At 41.8% G+C, this 23,844-nt stretch overlaps 1 protein-coding gene across 1 annotated transcript; it reads left to right on the top strand.

The window, feature by feature from the left end:
- Positions 1-7,890: 7,890 nt before the first annotated feature.
- LOC123790508 (uncharacterized) lies at positions 7,891-21,262 on the top strand. Its single transcript, XM_087862454.1, is given in 9 exon segments — positions 7,891-8,031; positions 9,287-9,484; positions 19,867-20,021; positions 20,023-20,144; positions 20,147-20,310; positions 20,312-20,362; positions 20,365-20,464; positions 20,467-20,694; positions 20,697-21,262. Coding segments are annotated over 9 exon segments (1,725 nt in total).
- Positions 21,263-23,844: the final 2,582 nt, after the last annotated feature.

Below are 23,844 nucleotides of genomic sequence, written 5' to 3'. Positions count from 1 at the left end.
CCTTGGTTACTTCTTTGGGTACGTAAGACTTCCAGGGGAACCAGGAAGTGGGGAGAGGCTTACCAGCTTCCCTGTAGAGGCATTACCCCAGCAGTCAGCTTTTTGTGTCAGCCTTCCTTCTTCACATCTCTTTCTCATCTCTCATTGCAGGGTTTTTCAACCTCGGGATTACTGATGTTTGGTGTGAGATAATTTTTTGTTGTGAAGGGTGGTCTGCACATGGGGGGACGTTTAGCTGTATCGCTGGTCTCTATCCGCCTAGATGCTGAGAGAACCTTAGGCCCCAGACATTTGCCAAATGTCTCCTGGGGATCAAAATTGCTGACAGTAGAAACCAGTGTCTTAATGAATACAGGGACTTTGGAGAATGGAAGATTCCACAAAGAGAGCAATGAATATGTGCTCCATAGTGACACAAACAATTACCTTCTTTCCTTGGAAATCGGAAATTTTCTGTAGCATACTATTATTTTCTTCCCAAAACTATAGACAGGCCTTTTTTTTTTAATTTTTAAAGTTTCTTTTTTGATTATTTACAAAGTTGTGGCTCAGAAGAAGCAATATATTTGAAAATCATTTTTCCCCCAAGAATAACAAGTCAACAGCAACAAAAAAATAGCAAGACTTGGCATTTTTTGTCTTATGACCAGGCAGTTTTTCTGTAGTCATGATGGTAAATGGCTTGTGCACAAAGATGATTTTAACTATAGGGTGTTGATGCATCCAGGTCAAATAGCTGTCTTTGAGGTATATTCACCTGTCCTCTGTAGGCATTTCCGAGTGCAGAATAGCTTCCCTTTTTATCTTTTTCTCTATAGCTTCAACAGAACATTCTGAATCACCACACGGATGGCCTCCTTCAGGCTTTCCCAAGGTGGAAAGGACAAAACTGTTTTGGGAAGTGATCTTTGATTTTCAGTAGGTAAAGTATTTGTCCTCCCCACTTAACTCACTTATTAAGAGGTAAAGGCATAGACACCCAGGGACTTTGCCACAGCCCCAGCAAATCGAACATATGGAATAGGGCATTCAGGGTGAAGGTGTCTTTATACTCACCAGATGTGATAAGTATGCCAAACTCATTTCCCATAAAGCTTATTTTTATGCCATCCCCAGCTCATATTATAAACTTATATTTTATAGTATATCTAACAAATGTCTGAAATGCTGAAATGATAAACAACAACCCTAAATAGAAAACCAAGGCTCTTTTGGCATTTAAATTTTTTTCTTTATTACTAGTTTTCTTCTTCTTTATTTTGCCTATTGGGATTCATGTAAGTAAGTGAGCAAACAGTGTTTTAGTTGCAAATTTGCACTGTTAGCACTTACCCGTCTCCTCAATTTGGAAACCTCTAAGTTCTGTAAAACCACTGATGCTTTTAGAAGGCAGCTCTCTGGTGAGAAAGGACTTGGGACTCATTGTAAAATGTTCCCCGAGAATATTCATTCACTATACTGCTGAGGCCAAACAAAATATTGGGCATCTTTAAGGGAGATATTGAAAACAGGATTTATCTTTCTTGCTTCTATAAGTTTTGATACATCTGTAGTGGAAGTGTGGTGGGCATTTTTTGTCACTTAACAACAGAAAAGATATTAGAGGTAGAGAAAGCCAGAAAAAAGGCAACTGAAGAGAATATATGGGGTGTGTGTGTGTATGTGTGTGTGTGTGTGTTCACATGCACACACATGACCCCTCATGTAATGAAGCGTAGGTGTGGGGAAGAGGACGTTGGGGAACTGGGGAGAGAGTAGTGGATCCTTTGTGAAAGGTATTCCACATATTAGACCTGCATTTGGGAAGCCAATGATAGGGAAGGCACCTGATAGACAACACTAAAATCACAAACAACCTAGATAAGAGCGAGAAGGGCTTATCCAAAAATTCTTATTTCTGTGTCTTAATGTTGATAAGTAGGCTAAAGTTATTTGTCATGATTTTCAACCACCAGCTTCTACACATCTTCTATCCTTCCTTTGAATCACCACCGAAGAGAAAAATCTGGAAAAGTTCTCTTAGAAAACACAATGCCCTTGGTCTCCAGACTGAATGGTCATTTAATTTCTGGATGGGTTGAAAGACACATGGAGGCCTTATTGAATCACTAGCTTTATTGCTGACATCTATAAATAATAACATTTATTAATATCTATGTAGCAGTTATTGGGCCACATACCCTAATTTAGTCCCTACAGCAACCCTATAGGTAGAGTAGGTGCTCCTCTTACTCCCATTTTACAAGCGAGGACTCAGATACAAAGAGGTTTCCTTGCTCAGGGTCACAGGTTAGTGAATGAAAGAGCTGGCATTTGATCCAAGGACTGTGATTTCCACTCTGCAAACTTAACCACATGTAAACTAGCTTCTTCCTATCAGAAGAGTCACAGTGATTCCCATGAAGCTACAATATAACCAGAGGGCAATGTGCAAGCTCTCCAGAGATGATCAAGAGTAAAGGAAGAATAATCTAACAACAACGAGATAACATGTAATGGGGATCAGCACAAGTATCATTTAAGGCTCCAAATATTTAGGAAGATAGAGTCACAAATGTGAGGGTGATGGGTGCTCTAAGCCAAGTGTTCATATGTGGTTTTATCTGGAAAACTTTATGGGATTTTTACTTTTTCCCCTAGTGCTCTTTTCACGAGTTGTGTTTATAAAACCTTTCAGACTCTAAGCTTAAAAGTGCATATACTCTGACAAATAACTTTCCCTTTTGAAGTGACAGTTTTAGAGGAGTTTAAAGTGAATGTTTAAGCTGAAGTGTGTCTTAAAAATACCATGACAGACCAGAGGCAGAAATGCTACTGGGTCAAAACAAGGCTATGGGAATGCTTTAGAGAGAGTAGCAGGCCGTGAATTATTTAGAGACGAGGGGTGTTGTGTTGGTAAGAGGACTTGTCTAGATGTACCATACTTTCTCTTCTCCAGGTGATTTGAAAGAAAACCATGAAATATAGGAGCTGATAGTTGAAAATAATGACATATAATTGAGTCCCAGTGATCAAAACACCCCTGACCAACTCAGAATGGTCCTTTTCGTCTTCAAAGACTGTGTCTAGGTAAAAATATGGTGCATTGGTTTAGCCCAATTATTTCCAATCACTTTCATATAGAGTCTTGTCATCCTTTCTTCCAAGAAACCTAGTATGTATAATACACAAAACCTAGCTGTTCAAGCTAATGATGGGGTGGGAGTGGAAAGTCTGGTTGGGTTGCTTCTAGTCCCTTCCTTTCAGAACCAGCCTATCCCTCCCAAAGGTAACCGAGACATTTCATGTGGAATTGAAAGCACACTTAATAAACTTCAGCTTTAGCTTCTTGTAAACTTTGGCTAAATTTTGAAATAATAAGGCATAAAAGACATTATTTATGCCCAGCCTCCCAGTTTGAAAAATATGCATTTTTAGGTTTTATCAAGCCAGTACCTTTTGAGTACTGTTTTTATTCAAAGTAGGCTAAACTCATGTTCTCTAAAATGTATTGGCAAAGAACCTCATATTGATTTTTCTTGTTTGATTCCATTTAGCATTTAATATCTTTCTGTTGTATTCTTTATGGCACCGACAGTTATAGAATTTATAAAGCTTTCCAGATGGCAAAGAGCAAATATGCTGCATTACTTTGAACTTGAAGCTATCCAATAGTTTTTTCTACTTTAAGAGATGGAACGTATTGTGTTATTTGTAGTAAAACCTGGCATTTTTAGAACAAATGCCAGTCCTAAGAACCAAATCGGTCAAATAATCTATTGTCTTTATTCTTTTATTTTTTTAATCATTTTTCTCTTCAAGTGCTTTCTCATCAGCTGGTCTCTAGGGAAAATTCTGGATCCTCTGATCCACTTTTTTGAGTTCTGAAATGAAGGTGTTCTGATATAAATGATTTAATCATTTGACTGACGTATGTTTACAATACCTGTTTCTTGCTAGACACTAAGCTCTGCTCTCATACTGCAGTGGTGAGCAGACCAGAATAGGTTCAATGTTCCTGTCCTCGTGGAGCTTAGACGAGACAGGGAGACAGACATATTTATACAATCACATAATATTAAATTATAAATTGTGACAAATGTTATGAAGGAAAGTATAGAAAAGAATAAAATTGTGTCCTAGAGACACCTAATTTGGTTCCCAGGAAAGGAAAAGCCTCTCTGTGGAATTGATGTTGGCTCCCTTAACTTAAAATTGGAGTGCCAGGAGCTTGGAGAATTGAAAGTTACATCAAGAAATTTCTCACATGGAATGGAGCTTCAAGAACAGAGACGGTCTTTAGGAACGATCTGGAGTCTGGAAGCCTCCCCATCGTACTTTTCTAATTTATGTTAGAAATAATAGAAGCTACTTGTTGAGACAGTGAGGAGTCTAAATGGGTTGTGGGTTTTTTTCTTCCAGCATAGAGGAATCATAATGTCACAATAAACCTGTTGATAGGAAATTCTTCCCAACGAATTTAGTGTTGACATATGCTAGACTCCAGACTGCATGTTGATGAAGGTGAAACTATAGCATATTTTTTTCTGTTCCTTTTGTTCTATCACCTTCATATAGATGACACTGTATTTACTTAGATGTGGCCGATGTCTCTAAATTCCAATGTGGTCTAGGTTCTAATCTGTGCTTTTGTTTGAGAAATGATTTTGCATATGTTTGTTGATTCTTGACTTGTAGATTTTTTCTACCTTTACCTATAGGCTAGTTCTAGGGATTTGCTTGGGTTTTTTTTTTTTTTTTTAAGATTTTATTTATTTGACAGAGATAGAGACAGCCAGCGAGAGAGGGAACACAAGCTGGGGGAGTGGGAGAGGAGGAAGCAGGCTCATAGCAGAGGAGCCTGATGTGGGGCTCGATCCCGTAACGCCGGGATCACGCCCTGAGCCGAAGGCAGACGCTTAACTGCTGTGCCACCCAGGCGCCCCAAGCTTAGGTTTTTTAAATTCTGTAAGAGTGGAGCCAAGGCTGTGATAAATTTATGTTTTCTATTGACTCTTTTCAGATTGAGCAAATGGATGACAGAAGGTTTGGGCTAGAAAAATCATGCCTGGGGGTGCTTGGGTAGCTCAGTCGGTTGGGCCTCTGCCTTTGGCTCAGGTCATGATCCCAGGGTCCTGGGATTGAGCCCCACATTGGGCTCCCTGCTCAGCATGGAGCCTGTTTCTCCCTCTCCCTCTGCTCCAACCCCCACTTACTCTCTCTCCTGCTCTCTCTCTAGTTAATAAATACAATCTTAAAAAAAAAGAAAAAGAAAAAAGAAAAATAATGACTGGAAGAGCTGAAGGAACATATTTTTGGCAGTAAATGTCCTTGCCTTTATCTACTGAAGTAGAACCTAGACTTTAGCTTGCCAAGGGTAAATGCTTTTGATGGAACCAAGCAGAGCGAGAAGGACAAAGAACTAGGGGAAGAGATATGTTTTCATATATATTTTAGGATCTTCATTTTCTGTGGGTCAATAGAAGAGGAATTTAATTTAGAAAAAAAATGATCATGTGAATTTTTTTATGATTAAAATTTCAGGCATTTGGACAAATAAAATGAGATTAAGGCATTTATATTATTGAGGTTATATTTCCTGAGTTGTCTTCATACTCGGTTCACATCATTTTACCCTTTTAAGCATGCTTAGGAAATGGGATGAAAACATGTCTCAGACTGTGAATAATACGGGCTTCAGTCCTGACTCATCTTATAGACTTCTACAGTATGAAAGAAAACATGTTTTTAAACCAAAGGTGGTTCTGCCTTGTTGTTTTTTGGTTCCAACAGATATATGGAGTTTCAGGATTTTGAAAAGTAAGCATAACTTTTTTTTTAATGTTTTTTTATTATGTTAGTCACCATACAGTACATCCCTGGTTTCTGATGTAAAGTTCGATGATTCATTAGTTGCGTATAAGCATAACTTTTTTGACTGACTGCCCCTGGGATTTACAAGAAAAAGAATAAAATGTGATATATTATTGGCTTTAAGGCTCCTTTTCATCCCCTTGGGTCAAAATTACAGACCAAAGTGTTACAGGTTTTTGGTGAGGTGCTGACTTGGGTTTCTGCCTGGCTTGTCCTAAAGATATCTGACAGCTTTGTCCAGCATCCATGGCCTCTTCCTTTTGCAACAAGAGTCTCCTTTCCCAAAGGTAATTACTCTTCCTTCATTTCTTGTGATCTGGATAAGACAATCACTCAAGATGGACCAGCGCTCTGTCCATTGGTGAGCTGTGACTCAAGCAAGAGTCACTGGAATCCCTCCTGGAAATTTGAGTTGAGGCCAGTGTTCCCCTTCCTGCCTCACGAAGACCCGCATGATTGCAGGTGACTGTGGATCCTCTCATTAGGAAATGTTACTAAGTAGATTTTAAAATCAGTTCAGAAAAGAATGATTGTAGGATGGAAAAGTGTTGGAGTGGAGTCATTTTAAATGTTAGAGATGAAAAGAGACCCTCTCTGAGATGCTGCTCCCCAGATCCTCAGGGCTGTCCTAGTTCTTGTCCTTCCTAAGCATTTTATGCCGTTCTTCATTTCCCTCCTGTTGTGCTTACATTACCTGGGTATGTTCTGGCTCTCATGATGAGAGCCCTGACTAATTAGTATGCTCTTGTTCTTTCCGTTAAGATTGACTTTCTTTGGATGGATCTCTTTGCCTTGTTCTTCTTATGCCTCTGGAGTGTACGCCTTCCTAGGAGGGGGCTATGGCGAGGGGCAAAGGAGGCTGCCAGACTTGAATTTAGTGTAGTCTTTGGTCCAGAGGCACCAACGGAGTCTGTTAATCCAGTCCTGTTCATCCAGGCTAGAGGTTCTTTATCAGGATTCATGTAAATCCATTTAGCAACTAAAAATGAGCGTTTGCCCTTCCTGTCCTCTTTGCGTACATCTTGCTCCCAAACCTATAGTGGTTCTAGGTGGCCAGTTGAGGTGGAAGAATTCTAGCCAGATGTGGCTGAAGATGTCACAAAAGAAAACCATGATCTTAAATGATTTCACAACACTTGATGAGATCAGGAGGGTCCATATTTTCACTTTACGTTTACATAAACTACTGCTCAGAGTCTCTGGTATGATGGTGTCGGGACAGAACTGGGGCCACTTTGTCCCGTGCTCTGTCTCCTGCATTATTGAGGCCACATCATATATTTTGATTCACTGTGGATTAAGGTTCTGATTTAGAGATTTTAAAATTAGACTGACTTCCGCAAAGAAATTGCTTGTTGAATGTGCTTATTAGTCCCTGCCCTCACATATTGTGGATAATCCATTTATATCGTTCTGAGTACTTGCTTGCAAATATTAGCTTGAGCTATATAAAATTGCTGTTTGGTAAGTGAAAACCTGCCGAGTATTTGTGTGATTCAAGTCATCCTGTTGAGAGACTGATCTCCTCCCTTGCTATTGTCCCTCCTCACTAAGCCACACTGGCCTCTTCACTGTCTTCACAACATCGTTCCTGCCTCAGGGCCTTTGAACTTTATATTGTCTCTGCCTTGATTGCTCTTCTTTCAAATAATGACTCCTGTCCTCACTTTCTTCAGAAATTTCATGCAAATATTATTTTCGCAAAGAGCCTTTATTCACTATGCCGTCTAAAATTTCGGTCCCCAGTCCTGACCAAGTACACATTTTCTAACCCTATCTCTGCTTTTCTTTTCCCCATTAAAGCCCAGCACTATCTTATAGACTATGTATAGCTGTTATTTGAGTGCAATGTGTATCTCTATCTTATAACGCAAGTTCCAAGTGGGTAGGGGTTTTAGTTTACTTTGTCTCCAGCATCTAAAATAGTGCCTGACACACAGTGAACGTTCAACAATATACGCTGAATATGTGAATGTGAAGTAACAGGGAACTGACCATATCCATGGGCCCAGATCTTTGAAAAATACCACATTGGGAATGTTCACTTTGTTTTGTGCCGAAAAAGGCATCGTGGACGTCTCTATAGCCTTGGCACAGAGAGTGAGGGAGAGGCCGAGGAGACATGTAGTTACTTTTTGCTCGGAAATTGACCTCCGTGCTCTACTAGCCAGGAGCAAGGTAAGTAGGTATGAGGAGTAACGGGTCTTAGTCTACATTCCCCCAAATTCCTGTATTTTAACACATTTCTAAACATGTAATGACATGAACATTGTTAAGGCCACAATATAAAGATTTTAGAAGAATCTGTGTGAAGCAAGATGGTGAATCATGCAGAGAAAATAATCAAGAGATGTCTGTCTCTGTTTATTCTCCCAGTCACCTGGCCCAGAACCCTGCCATGTGGCTGCCTCTTGGTCACTTGACAAACTGGTTTTACATCTAAGGGAATACTCGCCACAGATATCCAACCCAGGGTTACACAGCTAAATGCTCGGCAGGGTTAGGATTAGAACACAGATCCCCAAGTGCTGCCTTAATCCCCTGTGTCTCATCATACACTGCTTCCCTCTTCAATGTCCTTCAGAACGGCGATGCACATTGTATGTCTACATTCAGCTGTGCCTTCTTGAAAATGCAAACGTATAAAGCAAACATCAGAAGCTCTCACTGACCTATCTGTATTTACAAATTCAAAGGAAATGTGCTAGCCAAAATAAGCATTAGTTAAATCATTAACTCATAATTCTTAGAATAGAAGAGTAATTGACTAATATTTAAGTAATCATAAATAATTCTGAGGATAGAAGAATAACCATTTATCCTGCAACTGTGAACATGTAAGACTACCAGGGGAAAAGTGGATGGGACAGAAAAAAGTAAAGTCTCCGTGATGGTGACAGCAGGGCGAACGAAATTCTGATGAGTGACGATGAGAGCCTCCAGGTCAGTAAGAAAGAGGGGAGGGAAAGGGCCCAGTGCTCTCATAACATGGAAAATGCAGCTGTTGTAGTGAGATGAGCTTCTCTGAGTATTGTTTTCTTGGCCTTACATTGTTTCTGTTAAATGTAGTGGTTCTTAACCTGTTTGGATCAAGCAGCCTTTTGGTAATCTGGCTAACATTAGAGACTATCTACCCAGAAAAATGCCTGTAGGCACAGTGTTCTCAAAGGCAACACGCAAGGGCATGCAGAAATAGGACCTTCCTCATTTACCCACAATGGCGTTTCATCTCTAGCTCAAGCCTGCCTTCTGCCTGATAGCAGGAACGTCACCAGCTCCTGGCAATACACCATCCCTCAGGTGACTTCTCCATGATTTGGGCTTTAAAATAACAACAACAACAAAATCATCTGTTTTCTTCCCCCTTCTTCCTTCTGGGGTTTAATTCTAAAGTCTGGGGCACTGCTTCTTGTTTTTGATCTGCCTTGAGCAGGTATCCCGGAGACATCCAGCCAGCACATCGGCGCTCCCGGTCCTCGGTTCCTTCAGCGCTCGCTTTCCTCGCCTTCAGCGCTCGCTTTCCTCGCCGAGGCAGCTATGTCCTCATTGCGCTCCTGCGGTGCAGCCCCAGCTGCTGTTCACTGCCCTGGCTTTGTGTCCTATCCGATTCTCTGTCTCAGGGCCTGGGAAGGTAGGGCTGCTTTCCTGCTTCTCTGGAACTCAGGAGCCTGGGGGCTTGTGCAGGCTCTCTCTGCCCCTCACCCCTGCTCACTGCGCAGACATGCAGCTTGCAGCTCTCCCCCTTTGCGGGTAATCCTTAAACCCCTGACCTCAAGACATAGCTTCTTTTCCAGTCCTTGGGGTGTGGGCAGGTGCAGGACTTCCCACAGCTCCGCCCTTCTTCCAATTCCCTTTCCTCATTGCAGTGTGGAGCTCTGGATGGGACAGGAGAAATAGCTTGGTCATCAAGTATTCTTTGGGGAATTTAAGAATAGGTATATGTATTTCCTTATTTAAAAAAGTGACAGTAAATGAAAAAGTAACAACATTAATTACAATAGGGGATGAGTGGACATGGAGTAAAAGGGAGGGGGAGGTAAATGAGACATCCAAGTATACATTTTTAATACTTTGGACTTTTAAACCATATTAACAATTTATGTATTCAAAAGTAAAATCAAATGAAAAGGGATTAAAAAGTCAAACCCTCAAATTGTTTATAACAGAAGCAAATAATCCTAACTATATCAAATTGATAACATAACAGAAAGGATATTAATTGGATATATTTGAACACGTATTTGTTTACTGGCATATAATCTAAGATAACAAAAGAACTGCAGGGAAATCTTAAGCTATATTTAATAGTCTGCTCTGGGCCATGGTATTGTTATTATAATTCTAAAACTGTTTTGTGTGTCCTTTAGGATAGAATACATGAATCTCTGTACTGATATTGTTGGCAACCAAGATTTTCCCTAGGAGAAGGGAGTTACATGTGTGGGTTGAGGGACAGTAAGGAAGAACTCTGTGGTATTAAATGTGGATTAGAGATATTAATATAAATTCATGATTTTCAAATATCTGTATGTAGGAAGAAGTATGTATTTATGTTATATAAATCCTAGAGAACTAATGCTCCTATTCAGAGATAGCTAGTTAACCATATGCATCACTCTTTCAGGACAGACCTAAAAGCTGATACCCAGTGGCAGTGAGTATTCCTAGCATCCAGATTTTGGTTGTAAATAAAACTGGAATTTCTTAAAGAAACGGCGAATGTGGGGGAGATTACAAAGTGAGTGTTGCACTTCTTGTGCCAGGAAGCAGTGAGGTGTTCATACATGGACTGGATTTTGTCAAGAACACACCATGAATAGTAATGGTTAATACGTGTTAAAAAGTCCATGTTTGGGACCCCTGGGTGGCTCAGTCATTTGAGTGTCTGACTCTTGGTTTCGGCTCAGGTCATGACCTCAGGGTCATGGGATTGAGCCCCACGTCTGGCTCTGTGCTCAGTGGGGAGTCTGCTTGAAGATTCTCTCCCTCTGCCCCTCCCCCTGCCAATAAATAAATCTTAATAACAAAGTTCACATTTCACAGTAATATCCAGGACTAGAGAGGGAGGAAGGGGGAAAGAGAGAGGTTGAGAGAGAATAATTTTCCTTTTTAAAATAGGATAAATGCAGAACAAATGCTAAAACCCCATCACCACTCTGTAATCTCCAACATGTTAACATTGACTTAGGCAAGCATCGCCAACAGATGGTGTGGTGTTTTGGTCGCCGAATTATAGCCTCCAAAGATGTTCACAGTCTGACCCCAGGAACGTGTTATTTGCCATGAGAAGAGGAACTTTGCAGATGGGAGAAAGGGTAAGGACCTTGAGGTGGAGGGATTAGCCTGGGTTATTGGGTGGGCCAGGGAACTTGTGAGTGGAAGAGGAAGGCCCGAAAGAGACTTAGGGAGATGGCAGTGTGAGAGGGACTCAGCCCACAGTTCCACAGTTACTGGCTCTGGAGACGGAGGCGGTGGACCGTGGGCCACAGGAAACAGGCAGAGAGGGAAATGGTTGGAAGGAGTGAAGCCGGATATTAACACCTCGTGGCCCAAGTGTTCGTCGTCATTTTCTACACGGCTGACAGTATTCAAGGTTAAAAAAAAATAGTTAAAAAGAAAAAAGAAAGCCTACACTCTGAGTTAATCTAGACCTGGATGATTTTTCTCATCTTGTACAGAGGAAAGGTGAAAAACAGGAACGTAGACACACACACCGGAGAGTAGCAGGGATGGCGTGAAGCGGTGTTCCAGCCACACATCTGTTGCATGTTTCATTAGATCAGGGTTTAACCCCTGCTGGGCCCTCGTAGCTTTGGCATCTACTGGAGAAAGTGTGGTCTGCAGAAATGGCTCTGAGCATCCAGCTTCGTCTATAGATAGAACAATGCCTCACAAATATTCTGTTACTTTGCAATGCCAAGTCAGCTGTTCTTATTTTTAAGATATTTAAAAACAAAAGTATTCTCCTTCTATTAAACATGTACATGGAGGGTTTTTAAAAATGGAAGAGCCACAAATTTAGAATCTTTTTTTTTTTTTTCCTGGTTACTTCTTCACTGCTTGTTGTCACCCATCCGCACAGGACAATCTTGATCCCAAGTCTTGTTTCACCAGAAGGACTTCTTTGAGGGTGGTGAATTTGATCTGTTTTGTTCTGTGCTCTATTTTTAGAGCCTAGAGCAGTACACTGTATTTACCGTGTGTCCAAGAAACCCTGGTTTGTGTTAGGAAAAAAACCCAGTTCTTTCCTCCTGTGTCTCCTTCCCTTCTTCACACAGCACTTACTTCTGACACCAGATATGTGGATTTTCTCACCACCAAGCAATTCTCTGTGACACCCGCTGGGTGTCCTACGGTTTAATTCAATACTGGCATTACCTACTTGGAGATAGTGTCAAATCTCACAGGTTAAGGACTCAGTCCCACAGGACTGCTCCTCACTTCAGATGCCAGTCCCAGTTAGGAGGTCCCTGGGTTACCTGCAACTTCGGTTTGACTGAACTAGCTACAAGGTCGAAGTTCCCCTAACTTCCTCCCATTTTGGATTCCATTAACTGCTAGAGCAGCTCACAGAATTCAGGGAAACATTTACTAACATTCATCAGTTGGTTAAAAGACTCAATAAAGGATACAGATGAAGAGATACATAGGGCAGGTCCGGGAGAGTCCTGCAGGCAGGAGTTTCTGTCCTCAAGGAATCGGAATGCATCATCCTCCCAGGTACATAGATGTGTTCACCTGTCTGGCAGCTTTTGGAGCCCCATGCTATTGGGAACTTATGGACGCTTTATCCGGTAAACATGATTGATCATTCCTTCCATTTACAACCCTTCTCCCTTCTTAAAAGAATGGTGAGAGGGGGCAGGAGCTGATAGTTTTTTTTTTTTTTAATTTTTTTAAAATTATTTTTTATAATTTTTAAAGATTTTTATTTATTATTGTTTTCTATTATGATATGTTAGTCACCAGGCAGTACATCATTAGCTTTTGATGTAGCATTCCATGATTCATTATTTGCGTATAACACCCAGTGCTCATTGCAATATGTGCCCTCATTAATACCCATCACCGGGATAGACCATCCCCCCACCCCCCTCCCCTCTAAAACCCTCAGTTTGTTTCCCAGAGTCCATAGTCTCTCGTGGTTCGTCTTCCCCCTGTTCCCCCCCCTTCATTTTTCCCTTCCTTCTCCTAATGATCTCCCTGCTATTCATTATGTTCCACAAATAAGTGAGACCATATGATAATTGTCTTTCTCTGCTTGACTCACTTCACTTAGCATAATCTCCTCCGGTTCCATCCATGTTGATGCAAATGTTGGGTAATCATCCTTTCTGATGGCTCAGTAATATTCCATCGTATATCATGGCGTGGTCTTTCTGGTGACCAGCCCCATCCAGGAGTCCTCTAGAGGCTGCCCAGAGTCAGCTCTTTAGAACAAATTACCCCTCCCCCACCACCGTCACCCGGGACATGATAAGGGTTTTAGGAGCTCTGTGCCAGGAACTGGGGTCAGAGACCAATATGGATTTTCTCTTATCTCACAGCTTGAACAAAGGCATGGGGCCGAACTGCAAGTAGGGAACCATATAGCTGAGGTGTTGTGTACTATCCATCCACACACACCTAAAATTCTATGTTTTAGAGCCACTGCCCAGCTCCCCGAAGTCCATCCTTCAACTGTAAATTAAAACCCCCTCTCTACAGTTCTTCCTTCCCTCGCCATAATTTTTCTAATGATCTTCTGGTCTTTATTTCTCCATTACTCAACTGTCATTTCTAAATAGGACCCACCAGCTTAACTGAGCACCTTGTTTTGCTTGTATTATTTTTGGGAACACATGTTAAGCTCATAAGGACAGAAAGTACTTCTTACGTATTTCTTGCTACTCTCTCTTCAAATCTGGATCCTGACACAGGGCTCCTTTTTTGTGGGCATTTGTTATTTTTGGCTCTTCCAGTTCATTCATTCCTCCTCTCATGGAAATAACATCCTGCTTTCGCTCTGGGAAATTATCTCACCTCCATTATATGGAGAACTGTGGGTAAAACAATGAAGTTGTCCTGCCCTCTCGTAGCCAAGTTGGGGAGAGGGAGTCTGTGAGAAAAAAAAAGGTTAGCAGCTAGACTGCAGTCTTCCTCAGCATCATAATTACTTGAGAAAAGATAGACCGCTGTCAAGCTTCCTCTGATACCAAGGAATTTCCTCATCGCTAGTAAATGAGAATCTTTCTAGGGCTGCTATGAGTGGATTGCTGACCGATGAATATTCTTGCACACTGTCCTCTGTTGTCAGGATAATTTATTGTGTGACCTGTAATTTTTGATATGTAGGTGCACAAAAGAAAGGAAGCTAGGCAGCCTCTCCTTCAGTCCCCCAAGGACAGTCAGTGGGCAGGACATTTCAGCCGAGGGGCCCTAGACCCTGCAGTTTTCTTGTGCTTATGTGATTCACACTCATGTCAGTATTTGTAAATTGTATCCCATGTAGTGATTGGGGCATCAGAAGACATGTGTGAGGTGTCCAGTGTCTCCATGAAATTGTTGTCGCTGCTGTATCCTTTCTGAGAGCTATGTAAACTTAGTGTGAGGTCAGCCTGTTGTACCCTATGCATTTGGTTGACACTTCTGCAGCATGTGACCCAGGCTCAGTCAATGCCACTTGCTCCTGAGACTCTGAATATTCGGTTGGTGGCACATGTTCTAAATGGATTTTTTTTTTTAATTTTGCTGCCAGCAGAGCACTCTGACGAAACAACAGATTTCTTGTTCTCTAGACTTCAGTGCTACTTGTGTTTCTATTTCCAAACTTTCCCATAAATTTTGTTAGTGCATTCTTTCCAGTGACTTACTATTTACTGAAGTTAACCAGAGATGGTTTCTGTTGGCTGCAACCAAAGAATTCTGACTGATAGAGCAATGAATAAAGTAAGTCTTTGATACATTTTAATTATATGGTTAGTGTCTCCATTAATTACTGCTGTGTAGTAACCACCTCTAAACCTGGAGCTTGAAGCAGCGACCATTTATTTAGCTCACAGTTACACAGTTCTGCACATTAGACCGGGTTCAGCTGGATGGTTCTTTTGGTCTCAACTGGATTTTCTCATGTTTTCATGATGAGGTGCAAGTCAGTGGGGCAGCTTTACTTCTGGAAGTTGCCTGACCATCTGTAAAGTTGTCCTGGTCTTGCCCCATGGTGGCGGTGGGGTCTCAAGAGAATGATGGACGAATAATGGGTTGAATTATGTTTTCTCCAGACTCCTATGTTGAAGTCCTAACTCCTAGCATCTCGGATTGTGACTCTATTTAGGGACAGGATCTTTAATGCAGCTGAGAGGGTGGGCACTAATCCCATCTGCCTGAGGTTCTTATCAGAAGACGAAATTTGGACACAGACATTCAGGGCGCACACACATAAAGGAAAGGCCATGTGAGGACACAGCAAGAGTACGGCCCTCTGCGAGCCAGGGAGAGAGGTCTCAGAAGAAAGCAAACCTGCCAGCATCTCAATCCTGGACTCCTAGCCTCTGGAACTGGGAAAAATGAATTCTGTTGTTTAAGCCACCCTGTCTGTGGTTATGGCAGCCTTATCAAACTAATATAGGCTGCATATAAGGTCTTTCGTGGCTTATGCTCAAAATGGATACATCACTTCACATGCATTATATTAAACTGAGTCACAAGTCTAGCCCAGCTAGGCACTTACATTATTAATGGGTGTAAATATAGAGAGGAGATTAATCGTGCTTGTATTTGCAAAATACCTGTCACAGTAGTTTGAATGGTAAGGAAGCATACAGAACATAAATAGATATTAATGTGGGAAACATTGTTAGGTACTTTAATCTTGAATTGAAGTGTTTTATATAAGGCGCATTTCTATTTCTTAGAGTGTAGTAGGCTAACTCATGTTTATCCCATAGCCTGTGCAAGGAAATAGGGCCACCAGCTTCAAGGAGTCCCTACTCTTTGTAGTATGAACCAGAAGGTCTTGACAAATGACCAGAAGGGGGAGGGGAATGGTAGTCTTTCCTTGACAGATCAAGTTACATCATTAGGTCTTAAAAATTAGTTCTCCCTCCCCACCCCTCCCCTCCCCTCCCCTCCCCTCCCCTCCCCTCTCCTCTCCTCTCCTCTCCTCTCCCCTCCCCTCCCCTCCCCTCTCCTCTCCTCTCCTCTCCTCTCCTCTCCCCTCTCCTCTCCCCTCTCCTCTCCTCTTTCTTCCCTTTCTTTCTTTCTTTCTTTCTTTCTTTCTTTCTTTCTTTCTTTCTTTCTTTCTTTCTCTCTCTCTCTCTCTCTCTCTCTCTCTCTCTCTCCTCCCTCCCTCTCCTTTTCATCCTTCCTTCCTCCTTTCCTTTCCTTTCCTTCCATCCTTTCTTTCTCTTTTACTTTCTCCCAAATAAAACTTAATTTCAGTGAGAGCACGAGGGGACACTGAAGTACTCCTGAGGCCACACAGAGGTGCCCAGATGGGTAGTTGCCCTGCACAGTGCTGGCTGTCTTGCTCATTGCACACCAAGCTCAGTGAGTGAGCCCTGCCTCGTCTTCCCATCCTCACAGCCACCAGGTTTCTTCCCTCTGTCTGCTTTCCCATCTGTACTCTGCCTTCTTGCCCCTGCCTCACATTTTCTAGATCTCTTCCTGGGATTCTTAATCCCTCTTTACCTTTCTTAGGCAGAACAATTTAGTTATATAACAGCTCTAACTTCAAACTCTGATACGCCCACTCACTAGTTTAAACTGCCTACAGTAACATCAAAGGCCATTATATGAAGGCAAAAGTTTTCTTCTGTTTAACAAATAGAAGTTCTTCTAAATACCAGAATTCACTTTCCTCAGAAGGCAATGGGAAATAAAACATTTACTGTGAGAAAATTTCTATAGTAAGATACAAAATAAGCAATTTCGTACATGGTCAGCATCGGATTGGGGGCCTGTTTACATTTTTCCGTTTCATAAAGACATGTTTTAGTGTGTCACCGTGAGTTAAAATGATTCCCATGGTACTTGAGCATCCCTTCTAGAGTGGAGTCCTGAAGGCATTGAACTTGTCCAACCCTCAATACACCCTCAGTTAACCATATCTGAAGAACAATCAGTGGCAGCATTATTTGGAATATGAAAGCTTTAAGCTATATCTGCCCCTGTTGCTGGAGCACTCAGCCCATCACACTGGCTACCCTAAGTTATTCTGGAGCCGGAGAGCTGTGGCTTGAAAACATCACCAGCTTTGTACTAAAATGGTCATTAGTTGCTATAGGAATAATATTTTGGGACCTAACATTACCTTAAGATAATTTTGATTTGCTCACATTCGGAGGAATTAAAAAGGATATCAACACAATTTTTCATTTAAAAAATACCTCTCGAAAAGGCGTCCCTTGAGAAACTTAAGAGCTAGATTGCTCTCTACCTTGTGTCCTGCACACAAAAAGCATCAGGGCCATCTTGGAAATGTAAAGAAATGACTTAGACAGACACACACCATGCCTGCACACACGCATGAATGGGTAGTGTAGGATGCTGACAAGAAGAGGGATTTGAAGGGTATTATTTTAAAACTAGCACTGCATAAAATATTAAACTGTGTGCCCATCTCAGTCTGACTTGGAACTTTAATTACTTCGTGATTTTTAGAGAGGACTCTGAAAATTCTGAAGACCAAGTGACTTTTACCTCATCAGATTATTTTGGCATCAGCTGATCTTATGCCCGTCGCTGCTGTGGAACCCACTCTGTGCAGATGCACCCTGACCACACTTCACCTCAGGCCTCTAGCTTCCTGTACCAGGGCTGCCCGGCTGATGCTACACTGTATGTGTGTGTGGGGGGGGGAGGGGAGGTGGGGGGGGTGCTGAGACGTTGCAGGAACTCAGAAGTGCAGGGAGTTCAGGGTCTTGCAGGATGAAATAAGAAACCATATGTTGAATGAATGCTTCCTCCCTTTTCCCCTCCTCCTCTCAGATGGTCCTGAAGTGCATTTCGTGTGACCCCTCAGGAGGTCCTGTGAACAGAGCAGCCAGTTTCAACTGCAGTAGCCACCACCATCATGCATCTTTCTGTTGCTTCTCCCAGCTTTCTGCTTCATTTCACTGCTCCTCATACCTTCTCCCTGGATCAGATTCCCTGAGAACTTGGTCTTTGTTTTCTGGGAACCAGAGCTAACATACTCATCAAAAAAGAGGATAAGATTGGGAAAATAAGAAAACTTTAAACTCAAACTTTGCTTACTTGGGAGTGTCTTACGTACAAGGGGGTAAACACCTATTCCCCCTCTAGGCAGCATTCTTTGAGATATTAGAAAAGACTTGATATTTCTATTTTTTCCCCGAAGACTGACTAAATTCGTAAGTGCATTGGAAAATAAGAAAAATGTGGAGTTCCTAGAAGACAGAAAGCAGCTGAGATTCTATTGCAAGGCAGTCAAAAGCAGAGAAATTCATGTCTCAAGATCCATCTCAAACTTATCCATATCTTTCCATCTCCACTGTCACCTTCTTAGACCAAAGCCCCTTCATGTCTTACTGGGGTTCCTCCTGGTCTCTCTGCTTCACTCTTGTCCTCCTACAATTCCTTCTCCATGTTCTACATCCGACGGCTTTTACCATTACTGTTCTTTTTGCCTAGTATGTTCCTTATCTACTTTTTCCCATGGCTGGCTCCTTCGCATTTTGCAGATCTTTCTCAAGTTGGAGGGCCTTCTGATTTCCTGATCTATTCACCCCCTCTCTCTACTCACCTCTGATCACCCTTAACCCATTTTTCTGTTACTTCCTTCCTGGCACTTATCAAATCTGTTACGGTGTTGTTTTTGTTTGCCTCCACGCCAGTGGATGTTTCTCCCATTAGAGTCTCAGAGCCATGAGGGCGGGGACCTGGTCAGGTATCTTTATTGCCTTACCTGAGCTTGCAGCCCAGTTAATGATACACAGGGTAGAAAGAATGACACTTTCCTTCTGACTCTTCATTCAGCCAACAATCTCTTTGCTGACTGTTGAGCTAGATATTGGCAATCAAGAGGAATAAGAGAGGACCTGCCTTTGAGCAGCTCTGCGTGGAGAAAAGCGTGTACTTCCGATTTTCTGATTCATAGTTTGGTCATTTGTGCCACATATTTTATTTTTACTACTAGACTTCAGCATTCTGAGTGCAGGATGTCAATCATCTTTGTATTTCTACGGAGACGAGCATGTACCAGGAAATTAAAATAATATTTTTGGAAAGCACTTAAAAAGTTTTGAGGGAGCTTTATAAACATGATTAATAATAATTATTATTATTAACTGTCCAGTAACCTTTTAATAATTGCTCATTAACTATTTGTTGTCAATGACTGGATGAAGAGGAGGAGTATCTACCTGAGAGTGAGAGGGAGACAGTGATGTTGGTGAAAAGGTAGAGTCAGTGGATGACAGGCGAAGGAAGTGGAAGAAAATTGGATTTGAAAGCCAAATCCTGTATTGCTATGAGGATACTCTACTACTGCCTGTTTTCTTTCCTGGGACTTCAGAATAATTTAGTAATAATTATTTCTTTACATGTCTACAGGAAGCTAAGAAATGAGTCTGATGCAATTTTAACACCATAAGAACAGAAAAGCTCACAAACCATAGCATGTTCCTCTGCTTGAAAATTTGCCTCATTATTTTCCAGCTTCAGCCTAAGAAGGTCACACAAATTAATTAAAAACATACATCCAGCGGCATTCATTTAATCGTGATCTTTTGGGAGAAGGCAATCGTGTACTTGTTTCACCGATGTAAGCTGGGTAGCCTGGAAATTTGATATACCTGTAATTTTATTAATTTTTAATGAAGACCAGTATAAATAATGCATTTCCTGTTGTGTTTACAAAGCCAGAGGGGCTCAGTATAGTCTGAGATAGTATCACTGCCTAAGACAAAGAAAACTCTAGCAGCTCATTACTGGGTAGTTTGCCAAAAAGGGATCTGGCTACTATTAGTGAATTTATAAAAATGCTGTCTCTGTTTTGACACTCTGTAAATACAGTTTGATGATGATGAAGTGGGCTGTGGGATGAAAAGTCTCTGTAAGGTGAGACCTGGTGCTTTTTCAGATTGGGCATGTCCCCCAGATGTCGCATACACTTCAGAAAGAAAATTAAAGGAAATTTCTGTGTGTGTGTGGTCCCATGTAAATCCTCACCAAATCAACTTCAGCATAGGAGAGTTTTAATAATCAAATGGCTGGGATGACCCATTCTGTAGATATCAGTCAGTTTCATTTCCCAGTCAACCCTGTCATTGCCCAATAGGCACATGAAGAAGGTGGCACGATGGCAGCAATGAGGGTTATGCATGAGCTCAGCAACATAGACTTCCATTCACTATTGCTGACTTTGTGATGGTCACCACTGAGTGCCCAGTCGGCCAGCAGCAGAGCCCAACACTGGGCCCCTTATATGGTACCATTCATTGGAATGATCAACCAGCTCACCTCGTGGCAAGTTGATTCCATTGGACCACCTTTATCAGAATGCAGCCGTGCTTTGTTCTTACTGCAATAGACATTTACGCTGCATACAGATTTACATACAGCACTGCTTCTGATAAAGGAACTCATCTCAAAGCAAAATAAATGTAACGATGGGACACGGTCATGGAATTCACTGGTAATCGTACCATGTTCCCCACCATTCTAAAGCACCTGGCTTAATAGATGGGTAGAATGCCTTTTTGAAGATTCAGTTATAGAGCCAGCTAGGTGGCAGTACCTTGCAGGGCTGAGGAAAAGTTCTCCAGAAGGCTGTATGTGCTCTGAATCAGCATACAATGTACGGTTCTGTTTCTTTCATAGGTAGGATTCATGGTTCCAAGAATTAAGGGTGGAAATGGAAGTGGCACCACACACTTTTACCTGTAGTAATCCACTAGTGAAGTTTTTGCTTACTGTTCCTGTGGCTTTATGCTCTGCTGGCCTAGAGGTTTTAGTTCCAGAGATAGGAATGCTTCCACCGGGGCACACTACAGGGGTTCCATTGGACAGAACTTTAAGACCTGACCGTTTTGGACTCCTCATGCCTCTGATTCAGTAGGCAAAGAAAAGAGTTATAGTACTAGCTGGGGTGATTGATTCTATTTATCAAGGGGAAATTGGACTGCTGCTCTATAAGGAATATAAGGAAGAGTATGTGCGGAATCCAAGAGGTCCCTTAGGGGATCTCCTAGTATTACTATGTCCTGTGAATAAGGTCAATGGAAAACCACAACAACCCAATTCTGGCAGGACTACTAGTGGCCCAGACCCTTCAGGAATCAAGGTTCGGGTCAGTCTGCTGGGTAAAAAATCATAACCAGCTGAGGTACTTGCTGAAGGCAAAGGAAATACAGACTGGGTAGTAGAAGAAAGTAAGAAATATCATCTACAAGCACATGACCAATTCTAGAAATGAGGACTGTAATTGTCATGAGTTATTTCCTATTTATTTTTTATGAATACACTTGTGTGTATATATACATATATTAAGTAAATGTCTTGTTTTTCCCTCTCTTATTCCCTTATCATGTAAGGTAAGATGCATTGATGTGATATCAGTATTTATGTATCATTGATTCTACATCATAGTATTTAAGTTACAGAATATCAGTAGAAGAATAAACATCACTCAAGGACTTTGCCTCCTCTTCTGAGGAAGGTATTAGTACATTTTTGATTATACATGGGACAGTTGTATCATGTTAGGTGGAATTATGACTTTGCTATTGTCTTTATCTGGAGATGAAGTATGGCTTGAAGAGATGCATATGGTTGCCAGGTTGAAAGGGATAGACTTGTGATGGTTAATTTCATGCGTCAACTTGATCGGGCTAAAGGGATGGTCAGATACCCGGTAAAACATGATTTTTGGGTGTGTCTGTGAGGATGCTTTTAAATTAGTAGACTGAGTTGAGAAGATTGCCCTCCCCAGTGTGGGTGGGCCTGAATAGAATAGAGGCAGAGAAAGGGTGGATTCACTTTCTCTGCTTGAGCTGAGACATTCATCTTCTGCCCTTGAATTGGTATTCTTGGTTCTTTGGCTTTTGGACTAGGAACTAGGACTTACACCATCAGGGCCTGGGTTCTCAGACCTTCAGATTCATATTGAATTATACCACCGTTCCTGGGTCTCCATGTTGATTACAGCTGGTAGTGGAACTTCTTAGCCTTTATAAGCCAATTCTTATAATAAATCTTTACACACACACACACACACACATGAATTTATTTTATATATATATGAGTGTGTGTGTGTGTGTGTATGTGAGACATATTGGTTCTTTTTCTCTGGAGAACTGTTACTAATGCAATGTGTGTATATGTGTGTGTGTCTGTGTGGTGTTTATGGAGCTAATATTTGATATAAGAAAAATCCCACTGAAGAGTACAGAAACAAAATGTAAATAAAGAATAAAAATTAATCCTAGGGAATAAATAAAAACATATTATCCAGGCCAGAATTCATATCTGGAAGAATAATAAATGGTCATTTGAATTAAAAGAAACCGAATACAACCTAAAAATGTAAAATGTGGGGAAAAAGTGCATTCTTTCTTCATTCATTCTGTACTCTTCCCAGGTGATTTCATTCACTTCCAGCATTTCAGCCCAGATGTCAGCATACACATGTTGCCTAGAAGAGAAATTTTTAACAAAAGTTTACCAGATAATGTTCTACCTGTGGCCCCTTCACCTGAGCCCCATACATTCAGCCACCTCTAGATAATCCCTGTGGGTACTCTAGCCCCTCACATTCAGTGTACCCCCAAGTGGACCCATCCATTCCCTTTGAAACCTGTTCCTCACTGTCATCACTATCCAACCAAATCTCCCACAGTAAACCCCAGAATCATCCTCTTTTCCTCCTTGTCATTGGCTCCTCATGTTTGGTTGTTCATGGAATCCTGTTGCTTCTCCCTCAGAACACTCATGGATGCAAGGCTCTCTCCTCTCTACCCCCCTTCCCACTGCCTTCGGTCAGATGCTCATCCGTAGGTCTGCCTTCATCCAGTCCTTCCGAGTTTCTCTTTATTGTCCATTATGCTGCTAGAGCCGTCCCCCACTCTGCAGGCCTCAGGTGACGCTCAGACTCCTCATCGCGCCATACAAGGCCCCTCACTGCCAGGTCCCAACATACCGCTCCCCCTTCTTAAAGCCCAGCTCCTTGGAACTCACTCGTTGCCCCACCAGCTGGCTCTTCTGCACTCCCACTTATTTGTATGCCAGCCGCCTCTGGCTTGAATTCCTCTGTCCCTCCTCCTACATCATCCTCGCAGCTGCCTCTGAATGGGCGTCTGTCTTGGGCATTGGTTACGAGTATGGGCTGGGAAGACAGTCTGGGTTGAAAACTTCCATTAACTTACAGTGTGATCTTGGGCAAGTCACTTAACTTCTCTCATTTTGGTTTCCATGTCCATAAAATGGGAAGATGAATGCTGGTTGTTATGAGAATTAGATGGTAAAATAATGTGTAAAGCTCCTTGCCGTGCTCTACAGCACTCTTCACAAGCAGGCCTCCCCCCCCCACCCCCCGTCTCAGCACACAGTCAATATGCTATAAAAGTTAGCTACTATGACCAACATTTCTTAAGGAAAAGTTAAGTCCTTCTACCACTGAGGTCTCTAAAGATGGTGGCTCCGGTGTCTAGAAAATTTGCTTTTACTTAGAGGCATGAGTGAGGTCCTGCATTTCTTGGAAATTACTACGGGAGCCTTCATAGTTAAGACAAGAAGAATCATCTCTTTTTTTCTTTAGCGTCTTAGGTGCTGGTGATGCAAGGTGACTAGTTTCCTGAGCCAGCCTGATGCACCTAAAATACAAAATTCAATTTTTGTTTCCTCTGGTCTTCAAACTTTCTCAGCCACTGGAGAAAAATCCATTAAGTCCTATGGATGTGATGTTCAGTCTTGAGTAATAGGCACTCTTTCTGCCACCTAAGTCACACACACAGTCTAAATTCAGTAGAATTTCCAGTCTAACACACAACTAAA

The sequence above is a fragment of the Ursus americanus genome, chromosome 5 (genome assembly GCF_024610735.1).
Source record: "Ursus americanus isolate L20-20 chromosome 5, mUrsAme1.1.p, whole genome shotgun sequence".
NCBI lineage: Eukaryota > Metazoa > Chordata > Mammalia > Carnivora > Ursidae > Ursus > Ursus americanus.
The sequence above is the reverse complement of the archived record's forward strand: the minus strand, read 5'-3'. Positions and strand labels throughout refer to the sequence as shown.